This window comes from Prionailurus viverrinus, chromosome B3 (assembly GCF_022837055.1).
Source record: "Prionailurus viverrinus isolate Anna chromosome B3, UM_Priviv_1.0, whole genome shotgun sequence".
NCBI classification, from domain to species: domain Eukaryota; kingdom Metazoa; phylum Chordata; class Mammalia; order Carnivora; family Felidae; genus Prionailurus; species Prionailurus viverrinus.
In genome coordinates, this window is record NC_062566.1 from 96,393,573 (window position 1) to 96,413,041 (window position 19,469).

The 19,469-nt window shown below is 36.5% G+C and overlaps 1 protein-coding gene across 5 annotated transcripts in view; it reads right to left on the reverse strand.

Moving 5' to 3' along the window:
* Nucleotides 1-19,469, reverse strand: part of DDHD1 (DDHD domain containing 1) — a 108,913-nt gene that overhangs the window by 26,736 nt on the left and 62,708 nt on the right. For all 5 annotated transcript variants that reach the window (XR_007152925.1, XM_047862402.1, XM_047862400.1 and 2 more), the window contains 2 exons: nucleotides 11,589-11,695; nucleotides 4,346-4,452 (listed from right to left, as the gene is read on the reverse strand). Coding sequence is in view for 4 of the 5 variants with exons in the window: in XM_047862402.1 (XP_047718358.1) it covers nucleotides 4,346-4,452; nucleotides 11,589-11,695 (214 nt within the window). In the remaining variant the exon portion in view is untranslated. The remainder of the gene's footprint in view (nucleotides 1-4,345; nucleotides 4,453-11,588; nucleotides 11,696-19,469) is intronic.

The following is a 19,469-nucleotide window of genomic DNA, read 5'->3' on the forward strand; positions in this document are numbered from 1 at the left end:
AATCTATCAGGGACACCTGGGTGGTTCAGTCGGTTAAGTGCCCGACTTCGGCTCAGGTCATGATTTCACGGTTCGTGGGTTCAAGCCCCACGTCAGGCTCTGTGCTGACAGCTTGGAGCCTGGAGCCTGCTTCAGATTCTGTGTCTCCTTTTCTCTGCCCCTCCCCCACTCGTATTCTGTCTATGTCTCTCAAAAATAAATGTTAAAAAAAAGTTTAAAATCTATCACATTACTTACAATTTTTTTCCTTGAGACATTTCTATTTTTTTTAAAGCAGCTTTAGTTACTTAAAAAGTTCTTCATTAGTAAACAAACATGTTCCTTTCCATATTTTCTATCACTGATCTTTATTCACTTTCTAGAGTTAACAGAGTAAGTCTATTCTTTTTTTTTTTTTTTCTTAAATGGGAACCCTTGAAATACATAAAGACAGATATATAAATAATCACAACTTGAGAATTGTACTGGGAACTTTATATACATTACACCTTTAATCTTCATGACGACCTTTATCAGGTATGTATCTTGTGTCCATTTTATAAGTGAGGAAGCTGAGAAAGTGAGAAATTTGATCTAAGGTCACACAGCTAGTTAAGTGGCAGTTTTTGACTGTGCATCCATTTAACCCCAAAGGCTGAGAGGAAGGGAAAAAAAAGCTCTTTCATATGCCTATCAAATAAATAAACCAAACAAGGTTCATTCACCAGGCAAGAGATAATCATTAAGATTATCACTGTTATTTATCCCTAAGGAAACACAAACTGCTTAAAAATAATTTATTCTAGAATATTGGCTAATGTCAACCTTGTGCTAAATGGGCTTTGATTTGCAGAATCTGCTTTCCTTTTTTAAAATTAAGAACAATTTTGGCCTGCTTCTCAGAGTTTTCCTTTGCTCTTCATGATACCTTAAGCAAGGTTTCCCAAATTTCCCTGATGGTACCACTTGGGGAACTGTTTTAACACAAATTCATAAGCTCTATGTCAGACCCTCTGAATCAGAATCTCCAGGGAGGGGACCTTGGAAACCATTTTTTTTTTTTGTTTCCTTTTTTTAACTTTCTACCTGGAAATAATTTCAAATTTATCAAATGTGGCAAAAAAAGAAAAAAAAGGATAAAGATCATCCATAAATCCTTTACCCAAGATTTACCTATTGCTGGCATCTTACCCTGTTTGCTTTATCGTTCCTTCTGTTTGTTTTTGTAGCACACACATGTGCGTACATTTTTTTTGTGAACCATGTGGTTTTGCAAACCATGTGAGGATATATTACGTCATGGTCCTTTATCTCTAAATACTCCAGGGTATATTTCCTAAGACTAGGAATATTCTCTTCCATACTCAGAGTGTAGCAATCAACTTCATAAACTTACTTTGAGGGGAACCTGGGTGGCTCAGTTGGTTAAGTGTCTGCTCTTGTTCTTGGCTCAGGTCATGATTTCATGGTTTGTGAGACTGAGCCCCACACTGGGCTCTGTGCTGATAGCTCAGAGCCTGCTTGGGATTCTCTCTTCCCCTCTCTCTCTCTGCCCCTCCCCGGCTCTATCTCAAAATAAATAAATAAACTTAAAAAAATAAATTTACTTTGATATAACATTTCAACTAATCTGATCTACCATTCACATTCTGTCACATGATTTAATAATAATACACTTGGCAGCATTTTCCCCCAGCCAGTACAAGTTATGGTCTAGGATGAGATGCTGTCTTTAGCCACCATGTCTCTTTAGCCTCCTTTAATCTGGAACATTTTCCATAAGGATTCTTTGTCTTTCATGATATTTACATTTAAAAAGGACCTAGTCCCATTCCTACTTTATTTGAACTTCCTTATTTTGTGTTTGCTTGAGGTTTCCTAATGATTGGAGTACTGCATAAATGATGCTATATCCTCTGAGTGTCCCTCAGTAACACCCAGTAAAGGTACTGCCTAATTTCTCTACTGTATATCTGTTCTTTTTTTTTTTTTTTTAGCTAATAAGCAGTCTGTGAGGATACACTTTAAGACTATGCAAATATCCTGTCCCTCATCAAAATTATACCCTCAATTTAGCATCCATTGATGAATCCTGCCCAAGTCTCTTGTATCTGATCCTACCACAACAAGTGCAAAATGAGGGTCTTCCTCCAGCGTGCCCTCCACATTTTTCAGAAAGCCCTTGGCATTTACAGTAAGCAGAGAAGCTTTCTCCCCTGCTTATTTATCTATTTGTAATCTTGCAGTGATTATGAATTTTGCAGTGATTTATAACTCCTTATATTATCCTTATAATTCTATATTAAAACTATTCCTAATTCCTAATAATAAGTAATGATAATTCCTTAATTATTTTGGTGCTCAAATTGTTCCAGATTTTGACAGTGGGGATCTGCTTCTTTAATTTGGCTCCTGTGTCCTTGTGACCTGCCCCATCATTCTTTCAAGCATTTTCCTGTCATGACAAGCAGTTCCAGCTTCGACCCTTACCAATCCTGCCTCAGTCCTGGAATCAGCCATTTCCCTTAGGAACACTAGTTCTTCTGAGAGGGTATTAACAGTATTGGAGACAAAGGTCTGGGTGCTAGGTGTACTCATTGGATTGGGGTGTCTTTACTTTGTGGCCCTTTCAATGCACACAGGTGGGAAATATTTGCATGCATATGTACATATATCCACTTAAATATATAGATATCTCTACATATCCCAATATGTTCAAAATCACTAATTCACATTAATACCCTCAATTCCAATGAGCCCCATGAGGCTGTTTGTCAGCTGTATTTTTAATGAGTACCCCAAGTAACTGTTCTACTTAAGGATGTTTGGGAAACATTGCTCAGGACTGGTGAAACTCAGCCACAAGTTCTTTAGAGCTTTTCTGCAAAATTCAACTGGATTAAAGGACAGACTAATTTAAAACGCTGAGCGTTCTCCATTTATTTCAGTCATCAGTTCCCTCTTTCTACCGAATATCTGTTTTACTAAACTCCATTCAAAGGATAACTATTTTTGAAGGTGTAAGTGTAAATTAGAAAGTGACTACTTTCTCCATCATCACTAACTAACATTCAGAGCTTTGAGTCTGATACTTTTTCTAGTTTTTCTTGTTATCAATGTCAACCTAAATCTTTTTACAAAACTCTTATTATTAGTTTTGGGGGACATGCCTCAGCACATTTTACCCTTAAACATTCTGGATACCTTCTTAGGAATACTACCAACCATATATCTGTGTGTATAAGGTATACCCATGGCATCTGAGTGTGTGTGTGTGTGTGTGTTATATGCTTTCAGCCATCCTCTTTCCTTTTTTTCCCCACTAACTAGTCTCACTTGCAATACTATAATTCAATTTCTTAACCTTTAGGACATATTTAACAACACTCACCATATACTATAAAGGACTACCAACAGGTAAATTCTGTACTTCATGAACCAGGCCTTCCTTGTTGGGTTAGAATGAGGTCCAGAATAGTTTCTTTTACTGTTATCAGATCGTGGCAGACTACTCTGTACTGGTAGAGATACAGGGGATACAGAAAGAGGGGATCCAGAAAGAGGAATGGCGAAAAATCCTAAGGGGATGGCAGCCCAAAGAGAAGGAGGTTCTTCGGCGATTAACCAAACATATTTCTGTAGATGTGCAAGGGATATCCTGAATGAATCAGGAATGGCTCTGAATGAACAAAATCAGAAATGAATTGGCTTGGAGCAGCACAGAGAGCTGTACTAGTAACTACTCCTTGTACCCATTTTCTCATCTTTCAAATGAAGATATTAATTATATCTACCTCATAGGGTTTTAATGAGGATTAGACAAGATAACACAAGCTAGGTAATTAACAAGGTTATTCCTATGAAACAATTCTTTTTCTCATATCAATAAAGTGACAAAATGTATTCAGTAGAGGATCTCTCATCCCTCTGAATAAACTTTTACTCTTATACCTCTCAGGGTTATTTTTGTGATGCATAAGCAACATTACTATTTAAGAACTAAATGAATCCACATGCAAATGACACAATAAAAGCAAGTCTATTACACACAAAAAACTTGAAGGAAATTTCTAAATGTCTAAAACTCTTTTGTGAGCATAATAATTATAGATACAATTAATCAGATTTATGAAAAGTGATATTTTTCAAAGAGCTATTTTCTAACCTATTACTTTCAGGTATTAAGGGCTTCCCAATGTGTTGAAGACAATCAAATTCACTAATACAGGCTATTTGTAGATTAATGGATCCCTGTAAATGCTCATTTGCTTGTAAAAAAAAAAGTGCATAAAAATTTCAAATTCAGGACACATGCACTAACACTCTAAAAGATACCCAACAGCAACAAGACAATCATGATACTTACTTCATCTCTATAAAGTGGGCTAGTATAATACATTATGTCCATTGCACTGCTGTTCAACATATCCCTTAAACCGCGTACTTTGTCAGGAGTAATGGAATCAACAGTGTCTACAAATTAAAAAAAAAAAAAAATTTACAGAAGATCTTTGTTTTAGGGAAAAATATGAAAAAAATTACATTCTCTGAAACAATAAGTCTTTAAGTTCATGTTTAAGTGTTCAAGAGTGGTTTGGAGAACAGTATGGAATTTCCTCAAAAAAACAAAAATAGAACTACCCTACAATCCAGTAATTGCACTATTAGGTATTTACCCAAAGGATACAAAAATACAGATTCAAAGGGGTATATACACCCCACTGTTTATAGCAGCGTTATCAACAATAGCCTAACTATGGAGAGAGCTCAAATGTCCACTGACTGATGAGTGGACAAAGAAGATGAGGTAGACATATACAATGGCATATTACTCAGCCATCAAAAGAATGAAATCTTGCCATTTGTAACGATGTGGATGGAGCTAGAATGTATTATGCTAAGTGAAATAAGTCAATCAGAGAAAGACAAATACCATATGATTTCACTCATATGTGGAATTTAAGAAACAAAACAAATGAGCATATGGGAAAGGAGGAAAAAGAAGAGAGGGAAACAAACCTCAAGATACTCTTAACAAAAACAAACTGAGGGTTGATGGAGGGAGGTGGATGGGAGATGGGCTAGATGGGTGATGAGTATTAAGAAGGGCACTTATGGTGATGAGAGCTGGGAGTTGTATGTAAGTGGTGAATCACTGAATTCTGCTCCTGAAACCAGTATTGCACTGTATGTTGATTAAAAAAAAAAAGTCTCAAAGAAAAATATTCAAGAGTAGCTTTGGATCTAATGAACTTTCCTTTCTTGCAAAATGTTGCAATCCCCTGCCCCCACCAACCCCCCCCCCCCCCCCGGCGAAAAAACCAGTAAAAGACAAAAGGGGACGTGGGAAGAAAAGGAACATTAAGGATGAAAACCATTATCAAATCTATAAAGATTTACCATTTTTTTCCTACGTACTGGCTTTTGCATGACATTCAGGGGTACCCAGAGCAAAACCAGGCCATCTCTATTCTTGTAACAAGTGTTAAGAGACATGACCTCACTCTTTCTATACCTCTTTTCCTGTTTCCTTTCTCTTCTCCTTCTTTGGCCTCCACACCTTGGCCTGGCAATACCCATATGGAATGCCTAGAGCCACTGGTGACAAACCAGCAACAAATTAAAAAGTTTGCCTACACTGTACATGTATCTATCTTCAGTGAACCAAAGGTGCTGTGGGCAGGAGCTGCCAAATTACAAATATGCACAAAGGCAAATCAGCAACGGGCCTCCGCAATAAACAAGATTAAGTTGGGATAATTTATTAAAAAAAAAAGTTACATAAATTGTAGTGCAATTACAGCTAACTTGTGGAAATTCTACTTTGGGAAGATTATTCTATTAAATGCCTAACAAAGTGAAGAAAACTTTGCACTTCTTATAGAAATATAAAGAATCACTATACCTGGATGAATATCATAATATGAAAGCGCAAGGTGGGCAGCAGAAGGCTTATATTTTTATCTTCCAGTTTCTCACTGCATTGCTTTTTATTTATTCCCTACTTTAATACAATCTAATAATGACTGGAAGACAAGGATTCAGGCAAAAGCCAGAAGTCTTTTCAAAGACATAAAGGATATGGATTGCACTACCTATTTTACAGCCTGTGCCCATTTTTAAATTGTAAAAGTGAAAGATGTGACTACCATGCTGATATGAAAAGTTTAAATGTCATTTTAATGCATTTCCAAAAAAAGTTTGTACTGGGCAATACACATGCATATGAAGAAGATATTTAATATTTTTGTGCAACTGAAAGAGTAATTTATATATGGGAAAACATGTTTCTGCCACCTAGCTTAAGAATATTGCCAGTACTTCTAAAACCCACAGTATATCCCTAAATGATCAAATGCCCCTTCCTCTCAAAATAACCACCAATAAGAAGTTTGTGTTGAGCCACCTGGATGGCTCCGTTCGTTGAGCGTCTGACTCTTGATTTTGGCTAAGGTCATGACCCCAGGGTCACGGGATCGAGCCCTGTGTTGGGTTCTGCGCTGAGTGAACAGCTTGCTTAAAGTCTCTCTCTTTCCCTCTGCCCTTCCCCCAGCTCACATGCTCTCTCTCTAAAAATACAATAAAATGAAATAAAATAAGTTTGTGTTGATTACACTCCTTACTTTTCTTTACAGATTTCCTACATGTTCATTAATAATTTTAGCCAATTCTGTAGCATTGACTAGCAGAGACTAAATATTTTATTTCATTTTGTCTGTTTCGGAACACTATAGAAATTAACTTACTGTCCATTGTTTGTTTCACCCCGAATACTATGTTTCTGAGATTCACTGATGTTGAGCCAGATAGCTGTAATCCCCTCATTTTCACTGTTGTACAGCACTACACACATAACAATGTACCCATTTTCCTTTGAAAGACATCTGAGTTATTTTTAGTTTTTTGCTAATATAAATTATGCTCCTAATAACACTGTTGTAAATGTCTCCTGGTGCACATGTATGGGAGTTTCTTTAGGATATATACACCGAGGGGTGAAACTGCAGTCACAGGGCACATGCACAGTCAACAAGATAAGAATATGTCAAACCATCTTCCAAAGTGATTGCACCAATTCATACTCCCACCAATAGTCAATGATAAATGTCAATGCTGAACATCCTTATCAATATTTGGTATTGTCACTTTCTTAAATTTTTGCCTGATGGGTATTTAAAGATATTTCATTGTGGTTTTAAATTGCATGTCCTTGATTACTAGAGGGATGCACTTTTTTATTATATAAAAATATGTATTTAAAACACACACACACACACACATATATATCCACGTGTGTGTGTGTGTGTGTGTGTGTGTGTGTGTGTGTGTGTGTGAGTGCGTCTGCCTATCAATATCCATTTGAGTTTCTTGTTCTTTATTCTGGATATTAAAGCTTTGGTGGTTATATCTGTTGTTCTGTTGCAACATCTTTTCCATTTGTGGCTTGCCTTACTTTTAATGGTATCTTTTGAGAAAAAGAAGTTCTTAATTTCAATCTAATCAAATTTATCCATGCTACTTTATAGTTGTGTTTTTGTGTTTTGTTTAAGAACACATTCTCGGGGCGCCTGGGTGGCTCAGTTGGTTGAGCGTCTGACTTCAGCTCAGGTCATGATCTCACTATTCGTGAGTTCGAGCCCCGTGTCGGGCTCTGTGCTGACCGCTCAGAGCCCGGAGGCTGCTTTGGATTCTGTGTCTCCCTCTCTCTCTGACCCTCCCCCGTTCATGCTATGTCTCTCTCTGTCTCAAAAATAAATAAACGTTAAAAAAAAAAAAAATGAAAAAAAAACACAACATATTCTCCCATATATTTTTTCTAATACATTTTAAAGTCTTAGCTTTCATAAATTATGTGTTTGATCTATCTGAAATGTGAGGTAGGGATCATTTTCATTTTTTTCCCCCATAGGATAACTGGTTACCAAGCACCATTTATGGAACAGGCCACCCTTTACCAGTGATCTCCAAGGCCGTCTCTGTCATACATCAGGTTTGCAAACTAAGCGCAGATCCTAAGCACAAACTAGGGGTATCTAGTCTGGTGCACTGATCTGTTGGCTTACCCTTCTGCCAATCTAAATTGTCTTAAATACAAAAGTAGAAAAATAGTTCCGTTATCTACCAGGACATGACACCCTCTCTATCCTCTTGTTCTGTATCTTGCTACTTTTGGGCCTTTGATCTTCTACAATAATTTTAGGATCAGCTTGTTGAGTTTTGTGAAACTCTACTGGGATTTTGATTGGCATTGCATGGAATCTATAGGTTAGTTTGGGAGAATTAACATCTCTAGGATACTGAATCATCCAATCTATGAAAATGATCGTTGTACATATTTAAGCTGTACTGAATATCTTTTAACAGTTTTTTTTCATTTTAAATATAAATATACATATTTTATTAGATTTCTAGGAACCTTATATTGTTATGCTATTTCAAATAGTCTGCTGGGATATAGAAATGCAGCTGTTTTCACATATAGAGCTTTTATTTCACAGCCTTGTAAACTATCTTATTAATTTCATTTTTTCTGCAAATTCTTTTGTGTATTCTGTGTATACAACCATAAGACCCGCAAAGGAAAACAGATCTTTTCCATTCCTTAAAACTATTATTTCTTTTCCTTATCTTATTGACTGGTTATGCCTTCCAGTTGAGGAGCTGTTATAAGAATAGACATCCTTAGCTTATTCCCGATTTAAAAGAAATGTTTTTAGCCCTTCAATACCAATGAGGACAATGATGTTTATTGTAGGCAAGTCCTCTTTATCAATATTTTTAAATCTACAAACAGTAAAATTGACTCTGAGTTTTAATGCATATATAGTTTTGCATAACTAGCACCTTGATCAGGATACAGAACTGTTCCCATCACCCTAAAAAGCTGCCCTTTAAATTAAAACCCTCCCCTAAACCCTGTGACCACAAATCAGTTCTGTTTCCATAATTTTGTCTCTTCCAGTATGTCACATAAGTGGAAGTGCAAATTATGTAATCTTTGAGCTTGACTGCTATAATATCGTGATACACAGCTGGCCCCAGACAACAAGGGTTTGAACTGTGCAGGTCCATTCATACATGGATCCTTTTCAATAAATACAGCACAGTAGTTACTATAAGTGCATTTTCTTTTCCTTATCATTTCCGAAATAACATTTTTTTCCTTTCTCTCCTTTTTTTTTTTTTTAGAGAGAAAAAGCACATGTAGGAGGGGGGCAGAGGGAGACAGGGAGGAGCTTAAGCAGGCTCCATGCTCAGTGCAGAGCCCGACATGGGGCTTGACCTGAGCCAAAATCAAGAGTCAGATGCTCAACCAATTGAGCCACCCAGGTACCCCAACAATTTCTTTTTTCTAGCTTAATTATAAGAATACAGAATGTAATACACGTAACATAAAATATGTGTTGATTGACTATGTTATCGGTAAGCCTTCTGGTCAACAGTAGGCCATTAGTAGTTGAGTTTTTGAGAAGTCAAAAGTTATACACAAATTTTTGACTATGTGAGTGGAGGGGTCAATGCCCCTAACTAGCCTCCATATTGTTTAAGAGTCAACTGTAATAAGAAACATATGTTTGATCTTTGTCCCTGGTTCTTGCCACAGGGTTACTAAAACCCTTATAATTTCCTGAGTGATGGGTGAAAGAAATTCTTTTATTATTCATAATAAGCCTCTTTCAACCATACCTGAGTTTATGCTAATAAGGCAACCCTTGAAGGATGGGGGCTGATTGCCAGAGGAACCAACTATGTCATTAGAGGTTAAACTTTCTGCCTCATCCCGACCTCCATAAAGGAGGGGCTTGAGATTGAGATCAATCGCCAACGATTTAATCAATTACATCTACATAACGGAACCCTCATAAAAACCAAACAACAGGGTTCGGGGAGCCTCTGGATTGGCACATGGAGATACTGGAAGGGTGGTGCACTCAGACAGGATATGAAATCGCCACACCCCTTCCCCATACCTTACCCTGCCTGTGCAGCTCTTCATCTAGCTTTTCAGTGTATCCTCTATAATACCCTTCAAACCAGTACATGCGTTTTAAGCTAGTAAATGCAAACAAATGCTTCTGTGAGTTTTGTGAGTCATTCTAGTAAATTACTGAACCTCAGGATGGGGTCATGGGATCCCCCACGGGATCCCCCTTCCTCAATTTATAGCCAGTCAGTCCGAAGTACGAATGCCAACCTGGTATGTGTGACTGCATCTGAAGCAGGGTGGGAGGGGTAGTCAGTCTTGTGGCCTTGAGTCCTTAACCTGACTGCTGTCTCTTTGGGGAGTCTGTGGCAGAACTGAGTTAAATTGCAGGACACCCAGAACTGGGAGAAATGGTTGGTATAGGGAAAAACCTCCACACTTTTGGCACCAGCAGTTTTGAGAATAGAGAGAGACAGTAGTGTTTTTCCTTTAGCTTCTTTCACTCAGCACAATGCCTTAGAGATACTAACACAGTAGTTTAAACCTAACAGAAAATTACAAATTTGAGTTTTATTAAGTGTTCATTCATCTGTGTTGTCTACATCCCTGAGCAGACTCAGAAATTCATCTGGGTAAATGGGAAAAGCCCAAAAGATAGTGTTATTACACTAGAACTTTACATATGTGCTCCTGCTGCTGAGAAGGCTTCTTTAGTCACTAGCATTTTTTTTTTTTTTTTTAACTCATTACAAGTTTGGATGCCATTTTGGTTTATAAGTGACATTCCTAACTGACTATGAGACAGAATCACAGTCTTGGAAGAATCCTTGGAGATCATCCAGGGAGGCAGTTTGGTACTGTGACAACAAGGCTCTGGTATCATACAGACCTAGATCCTGCCTGCCATTCTTAGTTAGATTCACTTACCTTTTAATGAGTTTCAGTTTCCTTATCAGTAGAGAAAACAAACTAGGTATATTTCATTGGTTTATGAGAAAATTCAATGAGATACTCCATGTAAAATGCCCTGTGGAGTGCTACGCACACAGGCAAAGCTCCACAAAAGCAGCTGACATCATGTCTAGTACAACTCATTTTCCAGATTATGCAAATCATCGACTGAAACATGCTACTCTAATGGTTTAAATATTAAAATATTAAAACACAGTCATAACTCTGTGTAGAGGAAGATGCATATTTTGGATAACAGCTCTTAAAGGAAGCAAACAAAAATGATTTTTAATTAAACAAACATTGTATAATTCTCTATGCTAGATTATAACAATTCACCAGCCTGAGGAATGCAAGAACCACAAAAGAACACAAAAAACCTGAGATTTTTATCTTCCAAATATAGGAAAAGAAAATTATTAGAAAGAAAATGTAAGCTCATATGGAACCGTGGACAAATATTTTTAGTGTTGACAAATCACTTTCTATCAAAACCTTTAGACATTTTGTTCCTCCCACGTGCTCCCCCCCCCCCCCAATCCACAGAGGGCAGGGGTGAAAACTGTGCTGTGAAATCAACATGTCAATATAATTATTTTAAAAATCAATGGATTTTATGTTAATAATCTAGAACAAAGAGTATACTCAAGACAACTTAATGAAAGGCTCTTTGTTTCCAATGAGCAACTTTGTTGCCACTGACTAAATCATTTAATTTTTAAAGAAACTGTACCTCCATCAAGAGTAAGTTTTGACCGCCACTCAACAGGCAGAAATTCAACATGTGTTGCATGGTTGGAAAAATGCCTTTCTTCTATTTTTCTTGCAGCTTCTCTCATCCTAAAAACAAAACAAAACAAAATGTTATCAGAGTAACTTCTCATATGTATTTATATGGTATAAAATATCTTTAACCATACAACTTCTACTTGCTAACTTTGTCCAATTATATTTTAATTATTGTTACACTGTGCAGTATTTCACAGTACTAGGAATCCCTCATTTCAAAGATATTTCCCTAAATTTGTCATCAGTGATTTCAAGTATTACAAGCTTTCACATTATATTCTAAATAATTATATATATTAATCTTCAGTAGACAGAAAGTGCAACAAATCCACCCTGTGCCATCACCCTGCCCCAAATATTGTCAAGTCATGGCCTGTCTTATTTCATCTATTTCTCCACTCATTCTCCCTATAATATGAATTTTTAAATTTTATTTTCAAAATTCAGATACAGCAAAGTTGACTTTTTTCCCCTTTTGGTATCAGTTGTATAGATTTTGTGGTTAGCATCACCACAATTAAGATATAGAATAGTTCTATTATTTCCCCAAATCCCTCACACTAACTCTTTATAGCAGTGCCCTTCCCCCATAATATTTTAAAGGAAATCCCAGATATCACATCATTTCATCTGTAAACTGTTTAGTATCTATTTCTAAAACATAAGGAAAACAACCTATTCTGTACTATTATCATACCAAAACTTTTTTAAAATGTTTATTTATTTTTGAGAGAGAGAGAGAGAGAGAGAGACAGAGAGAGAGAGAGACAGAGAGTGGGGTGGGGGGAAGGGGCAGAGAGAGAGGGAGACATAGAATCCAAAGCAGACTCCAGGCTCTGCACAGTCAGTACAGAGCCCGATGCGAGGCTCGAACCCATGAACCATGAGATCATTACCTGAGCTGAAGTGGGATGCTTCACCAAATGAGCCACCCAGGCACCCCCCAAAAACTAATTTTTTTAAAGTTTATTTCTTTTTGAGAGAGAAAGAAAGAAGATCCCAAGCAGGCTCTGCACCACCAGCACCACTAGCTTGGAGCTGGACGTGGGGCTCCGACTCACACACTGTGAGATCAATGACCCGAGTCAAAATCAAGAGTCGGAGGCTTAACTGACTGAGCCACCTAGGTGCCCCAATCATACCAAAACTTTGAACAATTCTTTAATTTCAGCAAATATGTAGTTTAGCAGTTCCATTTTCCCAGTTAGACTATATTATTTTATAACATAAAATATATTTTTACATTTTAATTGAGCTCCAAATACAACAGTCCCCCCTTTACATGTGGGGATATATTCCAAGACCCCCAGTGGATGCATGAAACTGAAGATAGTACTGAACCCTATATATATTGATTTCTCCTATACATACACACCTATGACAAGTTTAATTTATAAATTAGGCACAGTGAACGTTTAATAACAATAATAAAAAACAATTATAACAACACAACAACACAGTGTAATAAAAGTTATATGAATGTGGGCTCTCAAAATCTTATTGCATTGCATTCATCCTCCTTCTTCTTGCCACGATATATGAGATGCTAAAATGCCTACGAGGTGACATGAAGTGAGGTGAATGACACATACATCGTGACACAGCATTAGGCTACTATCATCTGCTTCCAGACTGCAGTGGACCCCAGATAACTGACATCAGAGAGGGTGCAACTGCAGATAAGGGTGGGGGTTGGTGCGGGGGGGGGGGGGGAGGGGGGGACTACTTTATAGTCCATGCACTGTAATTGGCAGGTATATCTCTTAAGTGTCTTTTAATCTACAGGTTCTTCTCCCCCCCCTCCCCCCACTTTTTTTTGTTTTGTAATTTATTTTTGTCCTGCAGAGTTCCTCAGAGTCTGATTTTTAATGACTGTATCCCCATGGTATTTAACATGTTCTTTGTCCTCTACTTCCTGTATCTTGTTAGTGAGATATAGGGGCTTGATCAGATGAAAGTTCTACTATTTTGGCAAGACTACTACTCCATAGGTGCATACATCTGTGTTTGTCTCTTTCTGGTGAAGCTAGCAGTTATGATGATCACTGCTTAGATTCATTTATTTATTATGGTTCCATCACTCCTTATTTGTTTGTAAAGCTTATAATTCTAGAAAGAGAAATTTCTTCACATCAAATATTTGGTTGCTTTGGAATACAACCAAATAGTTTCTGTATGAAATGAGAAAGTGAAGGATGAATAGTTAATGCTTATCTTCTATTAACAATTTTCAAAATACTGAGTTCTTAGCTTCTATATTTTTTGACATATTTACTAACTCATACACTTAAACATATTTGAAGTGGAGTGTTTCAATCCACTGTAGTTATTATTCTTACGGATGCTCAAATTGTCTCCTTTTTTGATCAGTAAATCTCTTCAAGTTGGCTTCTGGTGTCCTTTTGACACGACCTCCCTAGTTTTTCCTTCTGAACAATCAAGTGGCTTTTTGGTTTGTTCATAGAGTTGTGCAATCACCGCTATTATCTAATTTCAGAACTTACATCACCTGCAAAAGAAATAATGTAGCCATAGCAGTCACCTTCCCATATTTCCTCTCCCTAGGCCCTGGCAATCACGAATCCACTTTCTGTCTTTATGGATCTGCCTATTCTGGGTATTTCATATAAATGGAATCATACATATGTGGCCTTTTGTGTCTGGCTTCTTGCACTCATCATAACGTTTCAAGGTTCACCCACGTTTATTGTGAATCAGTACTCCACTGCTTTTTATAGTTGAATAATATTCCACTGTATGAATATGCTTTTGTTTATCCATTTGCATTGGAACGTTTGGATTGTTTCTAATTTTTTGGCTGTTATGAATAATGCTTCTATGAATATTCTTTAAAAGGGTTTTGTGTAGATATATTTTCAATTCTTTTGAGTATATACCTAGGGGTGGAATTGCTGGCTTGTATGCTAACTCTACGTTTAAATTCTTGAAGAGGTGCCAAACTATTTTCCAAGGCAATTATACTATTTTACAATCCCAACAGCAACATAGGAGAGTCTAATTTTTCCACATCTTTACTAATACTTGTTATTTTCCAACTATTTGATAAGAGTCAACTTAGCAGGTATAGAGTGACATAACATCTCTTTGTGGTTATGAACTGCATCTCCCTAATACTTAAGGATTTTGAACATCTTTTTATGTGCTTATGGGCCATTGATATATTTTCTTTAGACAAATGTTTATTCAGATCCTTTACCTATTTTAAAAATTTAGGTTTTTTTAACTGCAAAAGTTCTTTATATATATCCTAGATACCAGATCCTTCTCAGATTATGATTTGCAAATATTTTCTCCCATTCTGTGGATCGTCTTCACTTTCTTGATAATGTCCTTTGAAGAACAAAAGTTTTAATTTTTGCCAAAGTCCAATTTCTCTTTTCTCCTCTGTGGCTTCTACTTTTGATGTTGTATCTCAGGAACCATTGCCTAATCCAAGGTCACAAAGATATACTCCTAAGAGTTTTATAGTTATGGCTCTTATATTTGGGCTTTGATTAATTTTGAATTAACTTTTGTATACATGTGAGGTAGGGTTTAATTTCATTCTTCTGCAGATATATATCCAGGGTCCTAGCACCATCGGTTAAAAGGTTATTCTTTCATCAATGAATTGTTTTGGCACTCTTGCTGAAAATCAGTCCAACTCTGATTCTAATCCATTCATCTTGCTTTGTAGCAATTTATGAAACTGGGAAGTGTTAGTCCTCCATCTTTTTTTTTTTTTTAAGATTGTTTTGGCTACTCTGGGTTCCTTGCATTTCCATGTGGATTTTACTTATTTATTTATTTATTTATTTATTGATTATATGAAATTTATTGTCAAATTGGTTTCCATATAATACCCAGGTGCCCTCCTCAGTGCCCATCACCCACTTTCCCCTCCCTCCTACCCCCCATCAACCCTTAGTTTATTCTGTTCTTAAGAGTCCCTGATGGTTTGCCTCCTTCCCTCTCTATAACTTTTTTTTTTTCCCTTCCCCTTCCCCATGGTCTTCTGTTAAGTTTCTCAGGATCCACATAAGAGTGAAAACATTCCATGTGGATTTTAGAATCAGCTTGTCAATTTCTGCATAAAAGACAGGTAGGAATTTAATAGGAATGTGGTAAGTATTGCCATCTTAACAATATTAAATCTTCTAATCCAGAAATGTAGGTTGTTTTCATTTACTTAGGTCTTCTTTTATTTCTTTCAATGGTGTACTACAGTTTTCAGTGTACAAAACTTACACTTCTTTTGCTAAACTTATTCCTAAGTAGGTTATTCTTTTTTTCTTTTTGATACTGTAATAAATGGAAATGTTTTCTTAAAAAAAAAAAAAGTAAACTCAACCCCAACATGGGGCCCAAACTTATGACCCTAAGATCAAGAGTTACATGCTCTTCAAACTGAGCTAGCCAGACACCCCTAGAAATGCTTTCTTAATTTCCAGATTGTTCACTGCTAGTATATAAATACAATTGATTTTTGCATATTGATCTTGTAGTCTGTAACTTTGCTGAGTTCATTTGTTAGCTGTAACAGTTTGTGTGTGTGTGTGTGTGTGTGTGTGTGTGTGTGCGCGCGCGTGTATAGATTCCCTAGGATTTTCTCTATTTAAGATCATGTTATCTGCAGAGATCATTTTATTTCTTCCTTTCTAATCTGGATCTCTTTTATTATTTCTTTTACTTGCCTAATTGCCCTGGGTGAAACCTCCAGTACAATGTTGATCAGAATTGGGAGGTGACATCCCTGTCTCATTGCTGATCTTGAGGAAAAGCTTTCACTGATTCATTGTTAGAGTGCAATATTAGCCATGGGCTTGTAGATGCCTTTTACCAGAGGGAAGAAATTCCCTTCTCTCTCTACTCTCCTGAGTGTTTTCATTAAGAAAGGGTGTTAAATTTTGTCAATGCCTTTTCTGCATCAAAAACCACATGATGTTTTTGTTCCCCTTTGCTCTATTAGTGTGGTGTATTACCCTTGATTTATTTTTAAAAATATGTTGAATCAATTTTGCATTCCTAGGATGAATCCCAATCAGTTATAAGGTATAATCTTCTTTACATGTTGGTGGATTCAGTTTGCTAGTACTGTGTTGAGAATTTTTGGGTCCAAAAAGAAGTTATTTGTATTCATAAGGGATACTGATTTGTAAGTTTTTTTTCCTTATGATATCTGATTTTGGTATTAGGACAATACTGGCCTCAACGAATGAGTTGAGAAGTCTTCCTTCCTCTTTTAGTTTTTTGGAGAGTTTATGAAGAATTGGTGCTCTTTTAATGTTTGCAGAATTTGCCAGTGAAGCCATCTGGTCCTGAGCATTTTTGTTTTTTTGGAAGGAAGTTTTTTGATTATTAATTCAAATGCTTTACTTCTTAATGGTCAGTTTAGATTCTATTTCTTCTTATTGATCATCAAATCAGTTTGGTAGTTTGTATCTCTCTAGAAATTTGCCCATTTAATCTAGGCTATCTAATTTATCGGCACAGAACTGTACATAGTATTCCCTTATAATCCTTTCATTTCTGTAAGGTCAGTAATTATGTCCCCTCTTTCATTCCTGATTTTAGCAATTTGAATCTATTTTTTTCTTGGTCAACAATACATCACACTTTTTTTTCTTGGTCTTCTTGACCAAGCTGCAGGTTTCTCAGTTTTGCCAAAAAAATAAAAAAAAGAAAATCAACTGTAGTCTCACAAATACAAACAAGATTCAGAATGGCAGTGACAAGGATGAAGTTAATTTTACTCTTTTTACAGTTCTGGACTACTAAGGAATTGTAGAAAGCAGGGAAAGAGTTAAGAGATCCTCTGGATTTTCTTGTTTATAATTAATCAGAATTTCTTTTTGTTTATTTTCTATCAATTACTAGTTTATGTGGGGGGTTTTCCATCAAATTACCCTGTCTCTGAAGGAATGACGGCAATCTTCTTGATAGCAGATACTTATTTTTTTAACCACTCTGGATTCATTCATTCCACTTACAATAATAGCTCTTGATTTTTATTTGTGGCTCTACCTCTCCCTATAGTGATGATGAAGCCAACTTCCATCTGACTCTGGGAGATGACAAGCTCAATACATCATACCCTGCATGGCCGCATGTACAGATTCATGCAGATGAATGCAACGCCATTGGTTGGATGGCGTAGCTGGATGCAACGCCATTGGTCACTGAAATGCCTAGGCTAGCTGGGACTTCTGGAAAAACAGGGTTACTCTTTCTTCTGAAGTTGAACATAATATAATATAAACCGTATCTGGAAGCACACACAGGAGATGTCTGAGAATAGCTAAAAAATGAAAGAAAGTACAGTAGAAACTGGATTCTCGGTTCTCAGGACTGACACATCTTACATTTAGACTTCTCAGTGTTATGAACTACTAAATCCTCCTTTTGGTTCAAGCCTTTTTGGATTAGGTTTCCCCTCACCTACATCCAAAGAAAGCAAGCTGATACCTTCTCATTTATCAATGGCGCCAGAGTGAATCTGTCATTAAACCCGTATCTCAGATTCCTAGATATCCAAGCAAAAGATTAGCATTTTGACATAAGAATACAAATATTATAAGAAATAACGTGCAACTCCTCAGAACACAAATCAGAAAGAAGAGATTTTTGTAATAGAAACTAGGAAGATTGACAAAAAATTAGGGTGGCTTAGCGGTATCTAAGTTTTTAAAAGTTGAACCGTACTTTAATCCATCAGTTGACATTAAGAGGTGTTACAATAAAAGGAGAAACAAAACTCAACATTGCATTATTATAGAGATGTTGATGAGGACAAAGTTTCTGGTATTGCACAGTATTTGCTCTATAAGGACTCAAGAAATACATTTACTTGAAGCCTCAGAACCAGATAAAGTGTGCTCTGAACCAAAAACTGATCTGTTTCATCACATCATAAATATGATTAGATTTTTCTTCATACCGATGGCTAGTTTAGAGCCACATTTATGGTGGCTTAACCCTAACATTTCCTTTCAACACAGTCCTTAACATTTTACAAACACACACAAGTATAAACATCCCTCACCCCCATAACATCTTACAGTTTTTAGACTAAAGATGGGAAAAAAAAAAGAATAAAGTTGAATAAAAATAAATTAATGAGGTAAATAATGTACGTGGTGTGTTGGTAAATAATCCACTGTTCTCTGCGTAAAATTTAGAGTTCAGTTTCCTCTGGTAGTAATTAATTGGCTAGGTTAAGCTGCTAACTGGCAATTTATTTACTTATTTATTTAAAATGTTTATTTATTTTTGAAAGAAAGAGAGAGAGAGAGAGAGAGAGAGAGAGAGAACATAATCAGGGGAGGGGCAGAGAGGGAGGGAGACAGAGGATCCAAAGCAGGCTCTGTGCTGAGAGCGGAGAGTCCAATGCGGGGCTTGAACTCACAAGCTGTGAGATCATGACTGAGCTGAAGTCAGATGCTGAGCCACCCAGGTGCTCCATGACAATTTAAAAAATTCTTATGTTTTTCATAATTATGCAACCTTGTAATTATTCTGTTTCTGCAGTTCAGTGAGTAAGATACAAACTAAGAATTACAATTTTTCTTTGCTTTCAACCTTAATATAGTGTAAATTAATAAGTTGAAAACACTTTCTTATTCCTCCTCTTCTCCATGCTGTGGGGGAAAAAACCTCAAATATCATCATCATCATCATCATCATCTGGACATAATCACTCTCACAATTTGGTCTAGAAATTCCATCTATAACATAAGAGTTATTAGAGTAGTTTGCATTGAACATGCGGTGGAATGATTAAACTCTGTTATACCCCGGATAAAAGTCTGGATTCTAGTGATGGAGA